Source organism: Monodelphis domestica, chromosome 3 (assembly GCF_027887165.1).
Source record: "Monodelphis domestica isolate mMonDom1 chromosome 3, mMonDom1.pri, whole genome shotgun sequence".
Classification (NCBI taxonomy): Eukaryota; Metazoa; Chordata; class Mammalia; order Didelphimorphia; family Didelphidae; genus Monodelphis; species Monodelphis domestica.
The window spans coordinates 45,006,468-45,023,754 of NC_077229.1; the positions used below are offsets into that span (position 1 = coordinate 45,006,468).

Below are 17,287 nucleotides of genomic sequence, written 5' to 3' on the forward strand. Positions count from 1 at the left end.
GATACACAAAGCCCAAAGGCACCGTGTTATTTCCTTCCTGGGCTGCTATGAATTGTCTGTCACCAAAAAATATGAGGCTGGCAAAGAAAGATGTCTAGAGTTGATAATCCTGATCCTGAGTTTTCATCACAATGCAGGATTTAAAAAGTATAATAGACCAAACTTTGGGCGAGTTAATCATTAGGGTGCTGTCTTACTGGCTCCCTCAGGCTAAACACTCCTTTATTCCAAAGCAGAGAAATGACGTGAGCACCTGGAACCCTCGGTAGAAACAAGTCCTTTATTTACACTCATCTCATTGGTCACTAACACTGGCTGAATGCCTGGAGGTGACAAGGCAAGGAGGTTTAAGATAAATGCCTCCAAAACAAAAACCATTTTTCAATCTGTCCTTTTATTTTGTTTTTGTAAAGATGGCTTTGGTCTTTCACCCATTTGAAATTCAATTCAGAACAATCCAGAGAACATTTCGGAAGTCTCAGCAACATGTTTCTACAGCTTATTTTTCCCAGGTCACTAGAAAGGGCTCTCTCTCATGTCAGGCTAAAAGATAGCCAATAGGTTTGTAATTATACAGAGTTTACATTTTTCGAAGATCTGTACATATATTAGACAAACTAATTGGGCTGAGGGGTCTATTTGGGGCTACTCTGAGATTTCCATGAAATGGTATTTCATTTTGGTTGTCACTCTCTGAGAGGCAATAAGGAGAAGGGGAGAAAAAGGGATTATGTGCTATTTCCTTGGGCCCACTTTAGAACATGGCCTAAAGATGCCTGAAGCAGAGACCCAGCTGCTGCTACACTGTCTGAAAACAGAAAGTATATTATTTGGAGTGAGCATGAAGACTTACAACAAATACCACCATATAATGCTATTTTAACTCTTTAAAATAAAAAGACAACCTTTAAAGTTGGATTTCTTCCTGATCCAGCAGAGAAAGCAAGAGGTGCAGTGGCCTTTGGAAATGTACAGTTTCTACGATGCGTCCCACACAACTGTTGGCAGCACTAAGTCTTAGAAGTAGGAAATCTGTGAATGCAAAAGCAGTTTTGACAGGCTATTCCCCATTTCTTCTCCTTCCCCCTCCCTAGGAAGACAAACAATTTTCCAGAATGAGTAAATATTGTTACCAAAATCCCAGTAAGGCTATCTAGCCCAAAGGGGAAAATGTAATGAGCTTTTCAAAAAGAATCATCAATAAAGGACCTCTCTGAGTTAGTCAGGGGTTTTGAACACTCCAGTCAAACATTGTTTGTAAAGTCATCAAACCCAAGCTGTTAAGCTATGTTACTATATGGCCAATGCTAATGAAAATGACAAACAGCCAGGTAGACAATTCCATTTTTCAGTTTTCTTGGAGTGAATGATTTCCTGCTTCAGTTAGTAAAGCACTGTGGGAGCTGCCATTAAGTTGAATCCACAGTCTCTTTCTGGGCAGAATGAATATGGCTAGCACTAATTAGATGAGTAGCTTATTTACTGAACTTCTTGGAGAATTTGTCATTGACATTTTTTAAAATGACAAAAATGCTTTTTAGAGATAGTAGAAGGCTAAATGAAAACAATCACTGGTCTGGGTTTTCACTGACTGTATTCTATTCTGAAAATAAAATGTCAATTGTGAAAATGGCAATGGAGATGTCTTATTAAATAGTACCCTGAAATAATATTAAATATTAAAATAGAACAAATGTTAGACATCTCATATATAAAAGGACATACATTTACATATATTTATCAATAATTTCAGAGTACTACTTAAAGCGTGTGTGTGTGTGTGTGTGTGTGTGTGTATGTGTGTGTGTGTGTGTGTGTGTGTGTGTGTGTAGCAGGGGGAGTTCACTGATAGACCTGATGAACTTGGGAGAATAGCGAGGCTTTGTTTGGGGCTTCAAAGTGTCTTCTTATGCAGGGAGTGGCCATGCTCATTTGGCTCATTCTCCACTCAGTGTGGTTCCCCTGGGGATTAAATGGCTGGTTTGGATTGTTGGGAGAGGGTTGTGGAAGGCGCCATCCTTTTGGGTTGGCTCATCAAAAGGAGTCTTCATAGCTGATTTGGCCTTTGGCCTTTTTTAGAGAAGTGTAGAAATGACAGCAGACCCGATTCCCCAGGGGATGGGTGGCTCTCTGGAGACAGAGGCACATGGGCAATCTAGATATTCTTAGTGCATACCTTATGAGGGGGTTCCTAGATGCTGAGTACCTGGATCAGTGCTAGGGAGAGAAGAGCAGAAGCACACAGGCTCTCAAAGCATAGAACCAGGAGAGAACAATGTGGACAACTAAAGGGATTTCTTCCGCCTTAGCCTTCTGTAAAGAGAAGGGAGCACCTGGGCAGCGGCAACTTCTTGGAGACAGAAGAGAATCTTGGAAGGTGATCCCCAATTTACTGTGTATATATCTTCTATTTATCTGTCCTCTATAGAATATAAGCTCCTTGAGAGGACTATCTTGTTTTAAAATTTTTATCTGTAGCACTTAGAACAGTGACTGGGCAGATAGTAAATGGGTACCTAACAAATGTTTGTTGACTCGTTAGACATTATCCTTCTGGAAAGAACTCCTCAGTAGAGCCAAACTCTTGGGGATGAAAGGATTACAAATGTGGCCCCTAAAGGCAGGGTAGTAATAAAGGATGAATGCTATGATATGAGGGAACAGATGACATGAACTTGACCTCTTTGCTATTTCTGTGACTTATTCATATGGTTCAGCTCTCTCTCCCTCACCAAAAAGAAAAGGGCATTGCTAAGTCTTTTTTGAGGACTCCCTTTCATAGGCCAACACAAAGGAGGCAGGGATAGTGGAAAGGGCACAGATCAGGAAGACCAGATTCCTGTCTCACTTCAGATACATTTTAGATCTAGGGCTCTGGGCGAGTCACTTAAATCATTCTAGGCTTCAGCTTCCTCTTCTCTACAATGAGAGCTTCCAAAGGCCCTTCTGCTTCTAAATCTGTCATCCTATGATCCTCCCACAATCATCCAAGTAAGCCAACTTTCCTGGAAAAGATCTTCACCGAGTAAAGAAGGGCTCCAATGGACCCTCAGATCCTGCACAGGGAGATACAATCCAAGGCCCAAGCAAAGGTTTGCCATTTTTTGCTCCAATTCTTATACCTTTACAAATACCATTTTCTTTGGAGGGTGGGGCTGTGGAGGGGGTGAGAATTATGATTTTCCTAGTGGGAGGACTCCCTAGCAAGGAAAATCCCTTTAACAATGTCTAACAATGTTTAACAATGTATGGGCAAAGCTGTTTGCATTTTATCTCCACTAGACAAGGAGCTCCTTAAGGGGGAGGGACCAATTCTTTCTTTGTATTCTGGGGGCTTAAGACAATTACTGGCACATACTAAGTTAATAAATGCTTGTTGAGATCCATTTCTATATACCTCTCTATCTGACTGTATAATATCTGGTACAGAGTAGATTCTTAATAAATGCTTACAGATCTATCTATATCTCCCTATCTACTTATCTATTTGTCTTTCTGTCCATCTATCCATTCATCCATCCATCCATCCTTCCTTCCATCCTTCCATAGAGTAGATCTACTTGCCTAGGGTCATATAAATAGTAAACATCAGAGGCAGCATTACATTCAGTTTTTCTGACTCAGGCTAGTAATTTCCCCTACTTTCTGCTTTGTTTAGTCTGGATCCTTAAAATAATGAATATATACATACATGCATATATGTGTATGTATATACACACACACTACAAATTCCCATTCAATACCCTGAGGTTCTGTGACTTTGCTGGCATGGGACACTAACCCTATCAGTACAGAATGCAGCCCGCCTAACCCTTGGTCTTCTGGAGTTGCATCCCCAGCTCCAACCTAGTGATGAACCTCTCTTAACTTAGTTAGCCACACTGGTCTGTGAACTAAGATTCATGGTCTGTCATGAGGCCTGTAATGAAAGTTTTTCCAGCTAAAGGCTACCCTACACTGGCCTTGCTCTTGGGAACCTGGCTTATCTGTCATACCATGATAAGGCAACATTGTGTATGCATATGTGTCTATTGAATATGTACACACACTATATCTATGAATATAGACACAAAATAATACATCAATAAGTTGAATGCTTATGATTTTCTCACTGTGAAAACTCCCAACACAGATTACACACCATCTACATATGAATGTCAGCTTCTACCATGAGAATTTTCCATTTTACAAAATAAGATATATTTATTTCTATTCTAATGTTATTTTTAATTTACTTGATGAGTTATATTCACAGAACAGTAATCAACGTTGCACAAAAACTAGTTAGATAAAAGTTATCATTAAAATAAGATGGTTTTTTCCATGCATTATTTTACTTGTGGAAATTTCCTTTCTCCTTAAAAAAAAATTCCAGTAAGATGCATCCTTGTTGAAGGGTCTATAACTTCAAACCACCGTTCCCCCTTGTCTGTATCCCATCCCCTCTTGCCATTGTTGCTATGAGAATTACTCATAATCTCGGTTTTCAAGGCATTCATTGTCTATTGATAAAGGTATTTCCAAACTTTCTTAAATCCAAATTTAAATACAGGCTATTACTTTCTGCATTAGAGAAAACAGACCTCAAAACCACACTTGAAACTGTACTTTCTACAATGGTAGAAGTTCTTCTCTTTCACTAAGGTGACTGTGACACCAAAAATCCTGGATCTGGAAAATCAGTAAAAAACTGGGTTCAAATATGGCCTCAGGCACTTAACTAGCTCTATAACTGCGAGCAAAGTCACTTCATCTCTTTGAGAATTCGAATCCTAAAAGGGAATGATAATACTGTAGTCACTATCCTATAAGCCTGTTGTGAGAACAAAGGAGAAAATGTATACAACCATTTTGCAAATCATAATGTATATAAACGTCAACTATGGTTTTTCACTAGCAATCACAGGAATGTACATTTTTGTATATGCCAACATTTTAATGGAAACCATTTCAATGATGCTTTTAGTTTAAGTGTTGACTTTACATTGACCTAGTACTAAAGTATCATGAGATCACAAGGCTAGAGCTGGATGGTTCCTCAGGGGGTCATTTAGTCCAACCCTCCTCATTTTACAGAGGAGAAAACAGAGGTTAAATGATTTGCCTAGGGTCATATAAAGAGTAAACGTCAGAGGCAGCTTTGCACTCAGTTTTTTTGACTATTAAGGTAATCATTTTCCCCCATAGTCTGCTTTATTTACCCATGATTCTTTAGGGTTGCTAAAATCAGCTCATTCTGCACATGCTCAAAAACTACACAGAAAAGGTTTTTCACAGCCAATGCAGACATGAAAAATGAAACAAAAGACCAGAAGATGATCAGACCTTTCTCTTGAAGACCTCAAAATCAAGATGAGAAAAAATCCAAAGTACAGACAGTTTCAAGCTCTCTTGCCCAAATGAGGAAGAAGTTGGGTTTGGAATTACATCCTGTGTTCCTGAATCCTGTTTACGACCCTATGCGTACAAGATGATGCCGAATTTTACAACAGCTGAGTCCCTTAAAGTAATAGTTCCTGAGGCCACTCTACTGTATAATACTTGTGACAAGTACTTTGATGTGGTGGGACAATCATCAGACTTGAAATAATTAGACCTGCCCTTAAATCTTGGTCCTTGTGACTTTGGGGCAATTGCTCCATTTCTCCCTTAGTTTCCCCATTTAGAAGATTAGGAGACTGGACTAAATGATCCTTTCTAGCTCTAAATTATGACTTTAAACAATACTCCTTAATTTCAATTCATGCTACAAGTTTGGAAAACTACTATAAAAATGATACAATCTTGATACTAGTACCTATTGTCATTTAAAAAAGAAACAGTCATGGTATGTGCAACAAGTTTTATTGGTCTTTAAGTTACATGAACAGAACAAAGCTATTAACACATTAAAATAAATTTAATTTTACTTATATTTAACAGAAGAAAGAGAAATTCTGAAGTAAATTGAAAGAACTGATGAACCTCAGATAAATATTTCTTCAAAATGAGAGAGGGAAGTTCCTAAAAGATTCCTCTAAAGTTAAAAAAAGATTAAGAAAAACATTAAGAGTTTGGAGAAAACTACACATTTCATAATGGGTACACATTTAAATATCCAGGTTGTAAAACTTAGTCACCCATCCAATAAAATCAGAAGACACCACTTTATAAAGGTTAAACAGAAAAGAAAAAGCCTATTCCTTTAAATAAAAAAGTGACAAAACTCCAAATCTAAGCCCTATTTCAAGATGAGTTTCCATGAAAAATCATTAGGGAAAAGCTAATTTGGAACTAATATATTCTATAAGAGTGACAGATTGTTTTCAGGCTTAAAAACAAAACAAAACAAATACAACAACAAACACCACAGGGAAAAGATTATAGTTAGTACCTATTATCAACCCCTAGTGATTACACATGAATTCAGAGTATCAGTCGATCCTCTCCTCCCTCCTGAATTACCTGACCAATGGAGGTTTGGTTTTGCTGTTTCAGAAAGCACTGTTTCTTACACTCCATCAATTGTTCAAAATCACGCCACATTTTAGCTTGCTTCATGTTGGGGCCATGGCTTTCTCGTACAGCCTTTTGTTTTTCCCGAAGTTTCTGTTACAAAATATAAAGGACGATTGAATCTAAATAGCAGGAATTCACTTTTTAGTCACAAGAATATGGAACTTCACACATTTGACTACAATGCTAAACTACCCAGGCTGTTCTAGGATTCATCAAAACCAAGATCACTGAAATAAGTAAAAGAAATTGAATCATGATACATCATAAGTTTAAAAATGAAAATGTTGACAGAAAGAATATCTTACAAAGTAGCAGAAGTGAACTTCTATGGTTTAGCCTGAAATACTCAATGTGAGTCTAGAGAATGAAAATCTTCCAACAGCTTTCACTAGAAAAAGAGAAAAGGTCTAATAATGGGCAATAAAAGGAAATATGATAAGCAAAAAAATTCCTATGTGTACTGCTTTTGTTATCAAGGCCTGAAATAACCTAAAAATGTTCCAGTGCCATTTAAAAATTACTGGTTAAGGGGGCAGCTGGGTGGCTCAATGGATTGAGAGTTAGGCCTAGAGACGGGAGGACCTAGGTTCAAATCTGGTCTCAGACACTTCTTAGCTGTGTGACCCTGGGCAAGTCACTTGACCCCCATTGCCTAGCCCTTACCACTCTTCTGCCTTGGAGCCAATACACAGTATTGACTCCAAGACAGAAGGTAAGGGTTTAAAAAAATTACTGGTTAACTTAATAAATGTTTATTGACTTAAATAAACATAAATATCTAATAAAATCAAGTAAAATGCCTTTTGTTTCATTCTTAAGCGATAAGAAAACAGAAAAGGGGGTTGACTGGGAAATGGTTAGAAATGAGATTTAGAAATCTAAAGACATGCATTATAGAAATACAGAGAGAAATAAGAGAAAGATCAGAGGAACATAGGGGAGACACAGAGACACACATTTGTACAAATAAGGGGAAATATTTCAGAAATATATTCAAAGAAACTGAAAATGTTTTCAAAACATAACAAAGCAAAACCAAAATATCCACCTTGGGAGAGTGATTAATGCTATAAAATCCTAAGATCACATATGAATTCAGATGAGATGGCCACAAAAACATCTACTTTACACAGAGCCCTCTGGATTCCTACACACTCTTTAAAATCCTTACCTTCTATCTTGGAATCATTGCTGTGTACTGGTTCCAAGGCAGAAGAGTGGTAAGGATTAGGCAATGGGGGTCCAGTGATTTGCCCAGGGTCACCCAGCTGGTAAGTGTCTGAGGCTAGTTTGAACCTAGAACCTTCTATTTCTAGGCCTATTTCTTCATCCACTGAGCCACCTCACTGCCCTCTCAACACACACTTAAAAAATCAAACAAACCCCAAAACAAACCTTTTACCTTCTGTCTTAGAATTGATATTAAGTATTGGTTCCATGGGAAAAGAGTGGTAAGAGTTAGGCAACTGGGCTTAAGTGACCTGCCAAGGATCACACAGATATAGGAAGTGTCTGAGTTTACATCTGAATCCCGACCCTCTTGATTCCAAGCCTGGCTCTATACCCACTGAGCTACCTAGCAACCCCACTGTTTTTTTTTTTTTAGAATACCCTCTCCTTGTAATTGTCTCATGGGTCAGATAAACTAGAAGTTAGATGTGGCTAGAGGTTTTCCACCCTTGGTATGATGACAATGAAGGCTGTTATTATAAACATCAAAAAGAATGAATTAAGAAAATATAATTTGAGTGTACTCCATAAACTATTGTACAACTGGCACTTGGTTTCAAGTCTACATCTCACTTAAAGTGGGTGTTATTAATAAATTGCTTATAATCTATATTTTATGTCAGCTAACAAAAGTAATTTCAAGTGACTCAAAACAGAAATTAAGCTTAAGATGCTACTGCTTTAATGATATTTTGATATCTAACTGCAGGGTATGCTGGGGCCAGATCACACTGGCTTGTGAGAAGTGACCATTAAATTTTCAGTATAAATACCAATGCTCCAAATCAAGCCTTGATTGTTTTGTTCATTGTCAAGACTTAAGAAATGTAAATAAGGTTTATTAGTCATAAGCACATTTTTTGAGATGGTTGTTAAACATTTGCTCACACACTCCTATTTCTGAGAACCTATGGTGATAAAGGGGTACTTTACGAATCCAATTAATTCTTTTATGCAGCTGTTTACTTGTAGATCTTTTTATCAGTAAGTCTTTTAACTGTATCTTCTGTCTTAGAACTGATGCTAAATCTGGATTCTAAGGTTCTTAAAAGAGTGAGAAGGGCTGGGCAAAGGGAGTAAAGTGATCTGTAAAGGGCTGGGCAAAGGGAGTAAAGTGATCTGTATAGGGTCATACAGTTAGGAATTGTCTGAAGCCAGGTTTGAACCCAAGTCCTCCTGACTAGTTGCCCCTATCATTAAATTTTTTGAGCATGAGAACTGTTTTGTTTGTACTTGTAAGTCATTAAAAACAAAATTAATATGGAATGTCATTTGGAATCTGAGACCACTGAAGAAGGGTGGAACTAAAAAGCTTCTGAAGGGGAGCTAAAGCTTCTAGGACAGGAAAAAAAATTTAACTTTGACCCACCTGACATTATACTTGGTGATTTAAAAGGTGCCTTCCAAATCATTAGGGTTGTCTTCATACCAGATTATTAAAGGGTTGCAAGTCTAGCCCAGGGAGTTCTCTAGAGAATTGGTTTACAATACTTTAGGCCTATGTCTTTCTTTCTTGGAAAGGCAAGCTTAGTTGTGGGGCTGCCATGCAGGTAAAAGTCTTCTTTTAAGAGAAGTATATGGTATTAGGGTATGGGCTAGTGAATAAAAGGCAATTATTTGTTTTGCTTAATTCTATTGTAATAATTTTCTTCAATGATCCTCTAGTTACTAGAATGAATCCCTGAAATGAAAGGCAAAGAAGAATTCTGAGATCATGCCTAGCCAATTAAGTTTAGGTTTATAGAAGAACTAGAAGCCTAAAAACATTCTTGTTTATTTTTTTCAAACAAAAAAGGGAACTTAAAAAAACAAACAAAACTTTTACATTCCATCTTGGAATCAATATTGTCTAAGGGCTATGTAGGCAATGGGAGTTAAGTGACTTGCTCAGGGTCACACAACTAGAAGTGTCTGAGGCCACATTTGAACCCAAGACCTTTAGGGCCTATCTTTAGGGTTGTCTATCTACTGAGCCTCCTACCTAAATGATAAAAAACACACTTAGGGAAAGACATGTGCGGTATATCTCAGGCACTTGGTTATAATAATAACTCGTCCTATTTCTCTAATAGCATGTTTTCCACATGGCATTTGACAAAGTCAGGGCAAGTATTACAATATTCATTCTGTGGATGAGGCTGTGAGAGGTTCAGTGAGTTGCTTCTGGTCATAGGAAGACCTAATGAAAAGTGCAACCACATCTTGATCCCAGAGATACTGTAGTGTATCTGAAATGGTAACTTTGTACAAGTGATACTACAAGTAGATACAGACAGTTTGCAAAAATATCTGTTATTCAATACAACAAAGGCTGTTTTTGTTCCTCTGATGGGATGACAGTATGAAGAAGAAAAAAATAACCTGGAACTCAGAACTAAGTGAAAAGACAAAAGCTGCTCTCAGGGGGCCCTTTCACTTTCCATTAATAACTACGAAATTTATTCCCAAATTATTCAGGGAGAACAGGTTCCACCATATCTACTCTATCATCTATCTATACTGCTGTGGTAACCTTCACTACTTCTCTTGGGTATTTCAGTGCTCATTGGTCCTGTTGCGAGCAGTGGGCAAGAGAAAGGAATGCTGGTAACATTCATGAGAGTGAACATTATTTTCAGCAGTTCTGATAAAGATTTGAAGGGGAAGAAAAGTAAAATTAATGCACATATTGCAGTTTGGGGATTATTATCATTTGTCCATGTAAACTGATTAGTACAAATAATTAAGAATTGTCACTATATCATTAAGACTTTGAGCTGGTAGTTCATTATGTCATTACTGGGGGGAGGATGTCCCAACTGGACTGTTACCAGGAATGTGATATTATTTAAAGCTGTTTAAGTATCATTTAAAAACAAACCATGCTATCCCTATTAAGAAAAACAAAATCAGAAGGGCTAAAGGAATACTTAAGGGAATCAAATAAGAATAGAACTTTTGCCTGCATCCTGCACTGTACTCTCTAAATAAGAGATCACAACAATTTTGAGTACCAATAGTCTTACCTTCCCAAGGTTTTCTTGTTCAGCAATATTCTTGGTATACTGTTCCCTAAGGAACCAAGATAATAAGTTAGCTTCAATTTACTTAAGCTGATTTGATCAGATAACTTAATAACAAATTAACATCTCTGCCTTAAAGTTCTATATAATTTACAGCATTAATGTGAAGGATGAAATTAGGACCCCCTTATAGTACTTTAATAATCATAATTACTTTTATCTTCTTCAATATTATTTAGTCCCAGAAAATGGTAATTTAAAAAGAAAAAAGTCACAAATATTTCATTTTTCAATTAAAAATATTTTATTTTTCCAATTACATGTTATAATTTTGAAATATGCTTCCCCAAATTACAAAATCCAAACAGTCTCCTCCTTCCTCTCTCCAAGAGAGTAAGCAATTTGTTCTGGGTTATACATGTATGATCATGCAAAACATATTTCCATATTGGTCATGCTGAGTCACAAATATTTTAAAGAATATGTTGTGATTTCACAGTGCTGGAAAGTTTTGGTAAAGAACCTCCCCTCTTACCTCAACTCATCTGGCCTTTAATCTTAAGAGAGCTACCAATGATTAAGTGACCTGCCCATTAGCATGCCTTCAGTGCAATATGCTACCTCTCAAAGAAGAAAATGAATGTCAGATACTGTTTCTGTTTTATCTTCTTTTGAGATACTATTAACATGTTCCAGTAAATCCTACTTCATTATTTTAAAGAGATTAAAAAAAACAAACACTTTAGGGGAAGCATGGCTCAGTGGATTGAGTCAGACCCAGAGATGGGAGGTCCTGGGTTCAAATTTGGCATCAGACACTTCCTAGCTGTGTGACCCTGGGCAAGTCACTTAACCCCATTGCCTAGCCCTTCCCGCTTTTCTGCCTTGGAGTACTGATTCCAAGATGGAAGGTAAGGGTTTTTGTTCTTGTTGTTTTAAACAAAAATAAATAAAATTAAAAAACAAACAAACAAACTTACATTTATACAGAGAACTGAGACTATACAACCATATACAGTATTGCTTTTTACATAAAACTTTCACATTAATTGAATGTGTTCATCAGAATATGATGTAGCCAGTGAGGTTTAAAATGGCTGATGTAGAAAGGGCAAAGGATATGGAGCTAGGACAAAGGTATGGATGACCTGAAAGAGAAGGCAGATATTGGAGTCCTATTTCTGGTATAAATGGAAGACTAGAATAATTGTGTTTTTGCTATCCTCTTTAAGAATACGTTGTATACTAAACAAATTTAGAATTTATTTACATTTAGAAGTTTAGAGAACCGAATCTGAGGAATTAAAAAAAAAAAGACAAGAGTAGTCTTAAATGAAGAGAGATGGCTATTGAACAAAAGGGAAGTAGCTCTGGCTGCAATAGTGGGAGTTATGAGGATACAAAACTCATTAAGTATCTACTATTATGTACAAAGTGCTGTATTAGGGGCCAAGGATATAAGAACAAGGAATGAAACATCTGAAGATAAAAGTGTAGACAGAATGAAAAGACACGGTAAATTAATTAAGGGCAAACAAAGCCAAAATGCCATCAAAGCTACAGCCTGGGGATATTACATAATGATTACAATTATACAGCCGATCTCATATCCAGTAGGATGTTCCTAGCTCTATTGCTTCTACAGCATAATGTGCTATCAAAAGCTCTGTAGGACGGTGTAATCCATGCTCCACTGGTATTTGCTTTGCTAAAGTTAGTAACATCCTGTAATCCTGTAAATAAGGTTGTGTAGGGTGTTAAAGTACAAGTAATACTGCAAAAACCATTTCAGAGTTGTCTTAAGAAGGTGTATAGTAACTAAGAGTGGTGGTGCAGAAGTAAACAAACAAATAACACCCCCCCCCATTAGGTTCATTTTCTATCTACTGAATTAAAATTAAGTAATGATGACATGATAGATTGTGACAATTTTTAGCTGGTTTAAGCTCTTCTTGGTGAGTAAAGATTTACATGAAAACAATCTGCTGACTGTGCTAGAACTATGTCTGAATTCAGACAGAAAAGTCAAGACCCAAGTTTGAACTTCAGCCTCACAATTGTGACTTTGGGCAAGTCATCTTCCCACCTATTTGTTTCCTCATCAGAAAATGGGGATAATAATATCTGTACTACCTACTTTACTCAGTTATTGTGGGGAAAGCCCTTTGTAAACATTAAGAAACAACTGTGAATTGTTATAATTATTGTATTTTTTTTCAATTTTATAAAGGGCAAAAATTCTTACAATGACAACAAAGAAACAACCTTTTCCAAAATAAAAATGGGGACATCAGTTATACATTTTAAACCAAATATACATTTTAAACCAAACTAATCACTTTAACCTGTGGTTCTGATAGGAAAAAAGTCACAACATTGAAATTTTTTAAAGTGTATCTTGCATTAGTAATATATATGGATGAAATCACAAGACAGTGAATTACACTTCGTTTTCATGTTCTCGTCACATACAATTCTACTCTTGACATAATACTTTTTTTTTTTTTGGAGAAAAACAGTGAGGTGGTAGGAGATTATGATTAAGGAATGAAGGAAAGCATCTTAACTGGAAAACTGATCAGAAAATTCAGCAGAAACATTTTCTTTTTTACTATTTATAATGACATTGGAAGGAATGTAACTTAATTTTTTAAAACTTTCTATTTTTAGAGTCCAAAATTAACTTATTGCATTCCTTAGCATTGACCACACAGATTTACTTGAGCTGAGTTGACATTCAAAAGACATCTGAATAAGTACATTTTGGGTCCAATATGTTGTAGCCTTAGGAAAATGTTTGCTCTATAAATAGTAATACTTTAAGTCTTACTTAAATTCTGGTACACATTGAAAAGTTATCCAAATTCTGCAAAGAAATTCCATTTCTTAATTCCATATTGTTTCTTCTAACAGAAACATCACTTAAAAATTATTGCTATATGGATGAAGTTAAAATAACTTTATTTCAAATCTGGAAGGTCAAAGCAAAACAGATATTTTCAAGACATGAAAACTTCAACTTAGTCTGCTGACAGTTCAAACAAAACAGCTGATATTTCAGTTGGGATTTATTATCATACTATATCCCCAGCACTATTGAGAGCTGGAAAAAGCTATGAAAAGGTGACTAGGATTTATTTATGTGCTTCTTTTCATTCTTCACCAAGGCTTCCCGAGTATTGCACACAGCAGGTGATCAATAAAAATTTTTTTAAACCTTTACCTTCCATCTTGGGATCAATACTGCGTATTGGTTCTAAGGCAGAAGAGTGGTAAGGGCTAGGCAATGGGGGTCAAGTGACTTGTCCAGGGTCACACAGCTGGGAGGTGTCTAAGGTCAAATTTGAACCTAGGACTTCTCATCTCCAGGCCTGCTTCCCTAGCCATGAAGCTACCTAGATGTCCCTCAATAAATTTTGAATGATGAAAGTGCAGCCACTTCTGGGGCATATAGCAATAGCTAAGTAGGCAATTGGGGTTTAGCACATAAGGGATATTTCCAAAGAAGCAAAGTTCTATGCCTCCAAAAGGTTTCAGACCAAGGGATCGAAGAGAACAAAGCTTGAATCATTATGATATTATTGAGAAGACATTCTCCCAAACTGCATGGGGCTGGGATTTCTTAGTGTAGCCTAAGTTAGTCCATCTCCAGTTTGAAATGATCATTTTACAGGCCAGAAACTTGCTACTGTAAGACAAATTCCCCTGAATTCTCTTTTGGACTCTTATCATTCAAACACATTTTACAGGAATTAGACTTGGAAGGGACTTGAGAGATCATCTGGTCCAGAGGATCTTCCAGAATGGAACTAGACAGCTAAACAGAGAAAACACTTATCCAACACTTACTATGTGCTAGGTAGGCACTGTGTTCCTCTGACTTCAAATCTGGTGTTTTTTCTCCTCATCTCAAGATTTTAGGTTTTAAAATTATTATTTTTGTTTCTAATATGGAAATTTTTGCAATTCCAAATTTTCCTCAGTTTTTTAAAAATATGGAATGATTTGGGGAATGAGAATATTCCAGTGGTTTTTAGGCTATGATCATAAAACAAAACAATCAGTGAATTCAGTAGAATTAAAATTTTTTTTTAAAAGGTCAAACCAGCTGCTGAACAGAATGGACAATTGAGAAGAACAGTTTTCAGGAACAAAAATTATGCTTCAATATTTAAACCTGAATATGCTCACTTCTGAACTAAAGATTTTTCCAATGGAACTATATTTAAGAAATTCTGTAAATATATTGAAGTTGTGAGGAATAAGAAATACACTTGCCTAATTGCCTTCCGTTTTTCCTGCTGATCAGAAGAGACATAGGCCTTCATCTCATCAGTAGCACGCCTCAGCTGGACTTCTAAATTCTAAATGGAAAGAGAGGGCTTTTAAGACACTAATGAGTAAAAATCTCCCAAAAGTTTCACAGTCAGTTTTCCTTGTCTTACCTTAATCATACAGTTTGTATAATGGTAACGACTTTCTTCTTGAAGACATTCTTCCCGAAGCCCTCTAACTTCCTAAAATGGGATAAGAATGGGCAGCAGTCTTCAACATGTTAAAAAGAAACAGCCTTCTGTTTCACTAAGCAGAGTTAAATATATAACTTTCTAACAAATTTTCCCTTAGTGATTTTAATTTAACAGACACCAACAGATGCTATCTATGTATATAAAAACTTTCAGGTGCACATGTTCTAGGACTATGAAGAAAACTGTTAGTTTACTCCAGAATACAACAGTGACAGCCATCAAAGAGAGAAGAAAAATCCAGATCCAGAAGAGAGCTGGCTGGGCTAAGACTTTTCCACAGGTAATAGATTCCGGCGCAATACAGCAAAGGACAATAAACACAGGAAGAACTAGGTGAACCAGTGCATAGACTGAGCAACCACATGAGAAACACTTGCCCACCAACACTCTCAAGCTGCTGGACGGATGTGTTTGGTAAGAGGAAGGAGCTCCTCCTTTACGTGGAGCAAGGTTGTCACCATTATTCCTGCCATCACGTTTATGTGATTAAAACAATTCTTTTCACCTGCTCAAGTTTGGACCGATTACTTTCCAGGCCCGCTGCACAGCTGTCATACTGTGTTTTCTTTTCTTCACACTCCTGTGTCAGTTCCTGGTAGGAAAGGGGCAGAGAATTGTGAAAATGAAAACTGGAATTTAGCTTTAAAGCACTGCCTGCTCCTGTTAATCCTGTAATTGAATCATACATACTGAATTATTTCTGTAAACCAAGGGGACACAGGGGAATGATTATAGAAGAGGCAGTTACTCAAGTTGCATCTTAAAAGATCAGGTGAATAAACAACATACAATCTTTCTTCTCATGTTCATATTCCATGACTTGAATAGAATAGCTTCATGAGTTTGTTCTTCCCTTTTCCCCGGTGCTATCACATTTGGTTGGTTCATGTGTCTTAAAAGTCATAAAGATTTTATACTTTAAAAGTAATAAGTTCATCACGTGTGCAACAAAGACCAATATTAGAAAAAAATACCACTGAACATTAGGTTTAGAGTTACATAAAGATCACATTAAATGTAATAGGAAAGACTTTTAGTACTAGTAAAAACACATTTTCCTTTATAGAGTACTATTTAATTTTTTTTTTTTGCAAAAACAAGATTTTATAATGAAAAATAAAAAACCTGTCAGTTACAGTTTCTGGGACATCCTTAAACTTGTAGAATGTTAATTTTCCTTGCACTACAGACATGTGTATGTATGTATTCATTTCTTTTCTCAATTGTGAATTTTAAAACTACCACCCTACTCAGATCGTACTTTAGAAGATCTGATTTAGCTATCTCCTGATTAGTAACAATGGAGATACTTGGTTTAACAGAATCAGGCCTTGGGAACTCTACATTTCTCCACCCTACATAGTTTAACAAGGTCAGGAATGTCTGCACCATACTCAAGGATTAAGTATTTGAGAAAATGGCCTTCAACAGACATGTGCAGAAACAGTGGACAGACCCCTGGGCTGTCCTAAGTCAAGCTAAGCTAACATTGGTACAGATGAGATGCAGGAAAGTGATGTAAAACCATCTATATAGGGCAAGTCACTTGCTCTCTTTGGGCTCTTTTCCTGGAGAGGTGTCTCTGGCTGGCAGCGTGCTAAGCATTCCGACATCTTGGCATGGTGGCAGCTATTTGTCTGGGTTTTGGCGGTGAGTTTTCACTTGAGCTAATTCAGGTTCAGGCACCTTGGGTGAGCCCTCTTGGAGTTCAGGCTGATTCCTTCCTCTTTCACACTCCAAACCCTTACTTTCTAGATCCCCTAATCTTCCCACCCAGTACAAGCCAGGCGGGAGAAAATCCTACACCCTTTCCTTCTCCCTTCTTCTTAATTTCTTTCCACTATATTAATTAAATTACCATAAAATTTCAGACTGACTTGGGTATTTTTATTTTATTATTTGGGATATCCATGGCGACCAATAATTAACATAATTTAGGTCACAATGCTAAAATTATCTGTTACACAATGGACATTAGTTCTAATTTCCAACTTGAGAAGAACTTTATTTCAGACCCAGATCAGTAAT

General features: G+C 36.8%; 1 protein-coding gene across 6 annotated transcripts in view; it reads right to left on the bottom strand.

Annotated features, from left to right (window-relative positions):
- Window positions 1-265: 265 nt before the first annotated feature.
- The window catches only part of IFT81 (intraflagellar transport 81), a 141,454-nt gene continuing 124,432 nt past the window's right edge, over window positions 266-17,287 (bottom strand). For 5 of the 6 annotated variants that reach the window (XM_056821771.1, XM_056821769.1, XM_056821770.1 and 2 more), the window contains 5 exons: window positions 15,765-15,851; window positions 15,176-15,247; window positions 15,009-15,094; window positions 10,734-10,779; window positions 5,828-6,588 (listed from right to left, as the gene is read on the bottom strand). In XM_056821771.1, the coding sequence (XP_056677749.1) occupies window positions 6,406-6,588; window positions 10,734-10,779; window positions 15,009-15,094; window positions 15,176-15,247; window positions 15,765-15,851 (474 nt within the window). In that variant the 3' untranslated portion in view covers window positions 5,828-6,405. Of the gene's footprint in view, window positions 1,033-5,827; window positions 6,589-10,733; window positions 10,780-15,008; window positions 15,095-15,175; window positions 15,248-15,764; window positions 15,852-17,287 lie in introns of those variants that run through there. The other variant, XM_001363920.4, reaches the window with a different exon arrangement.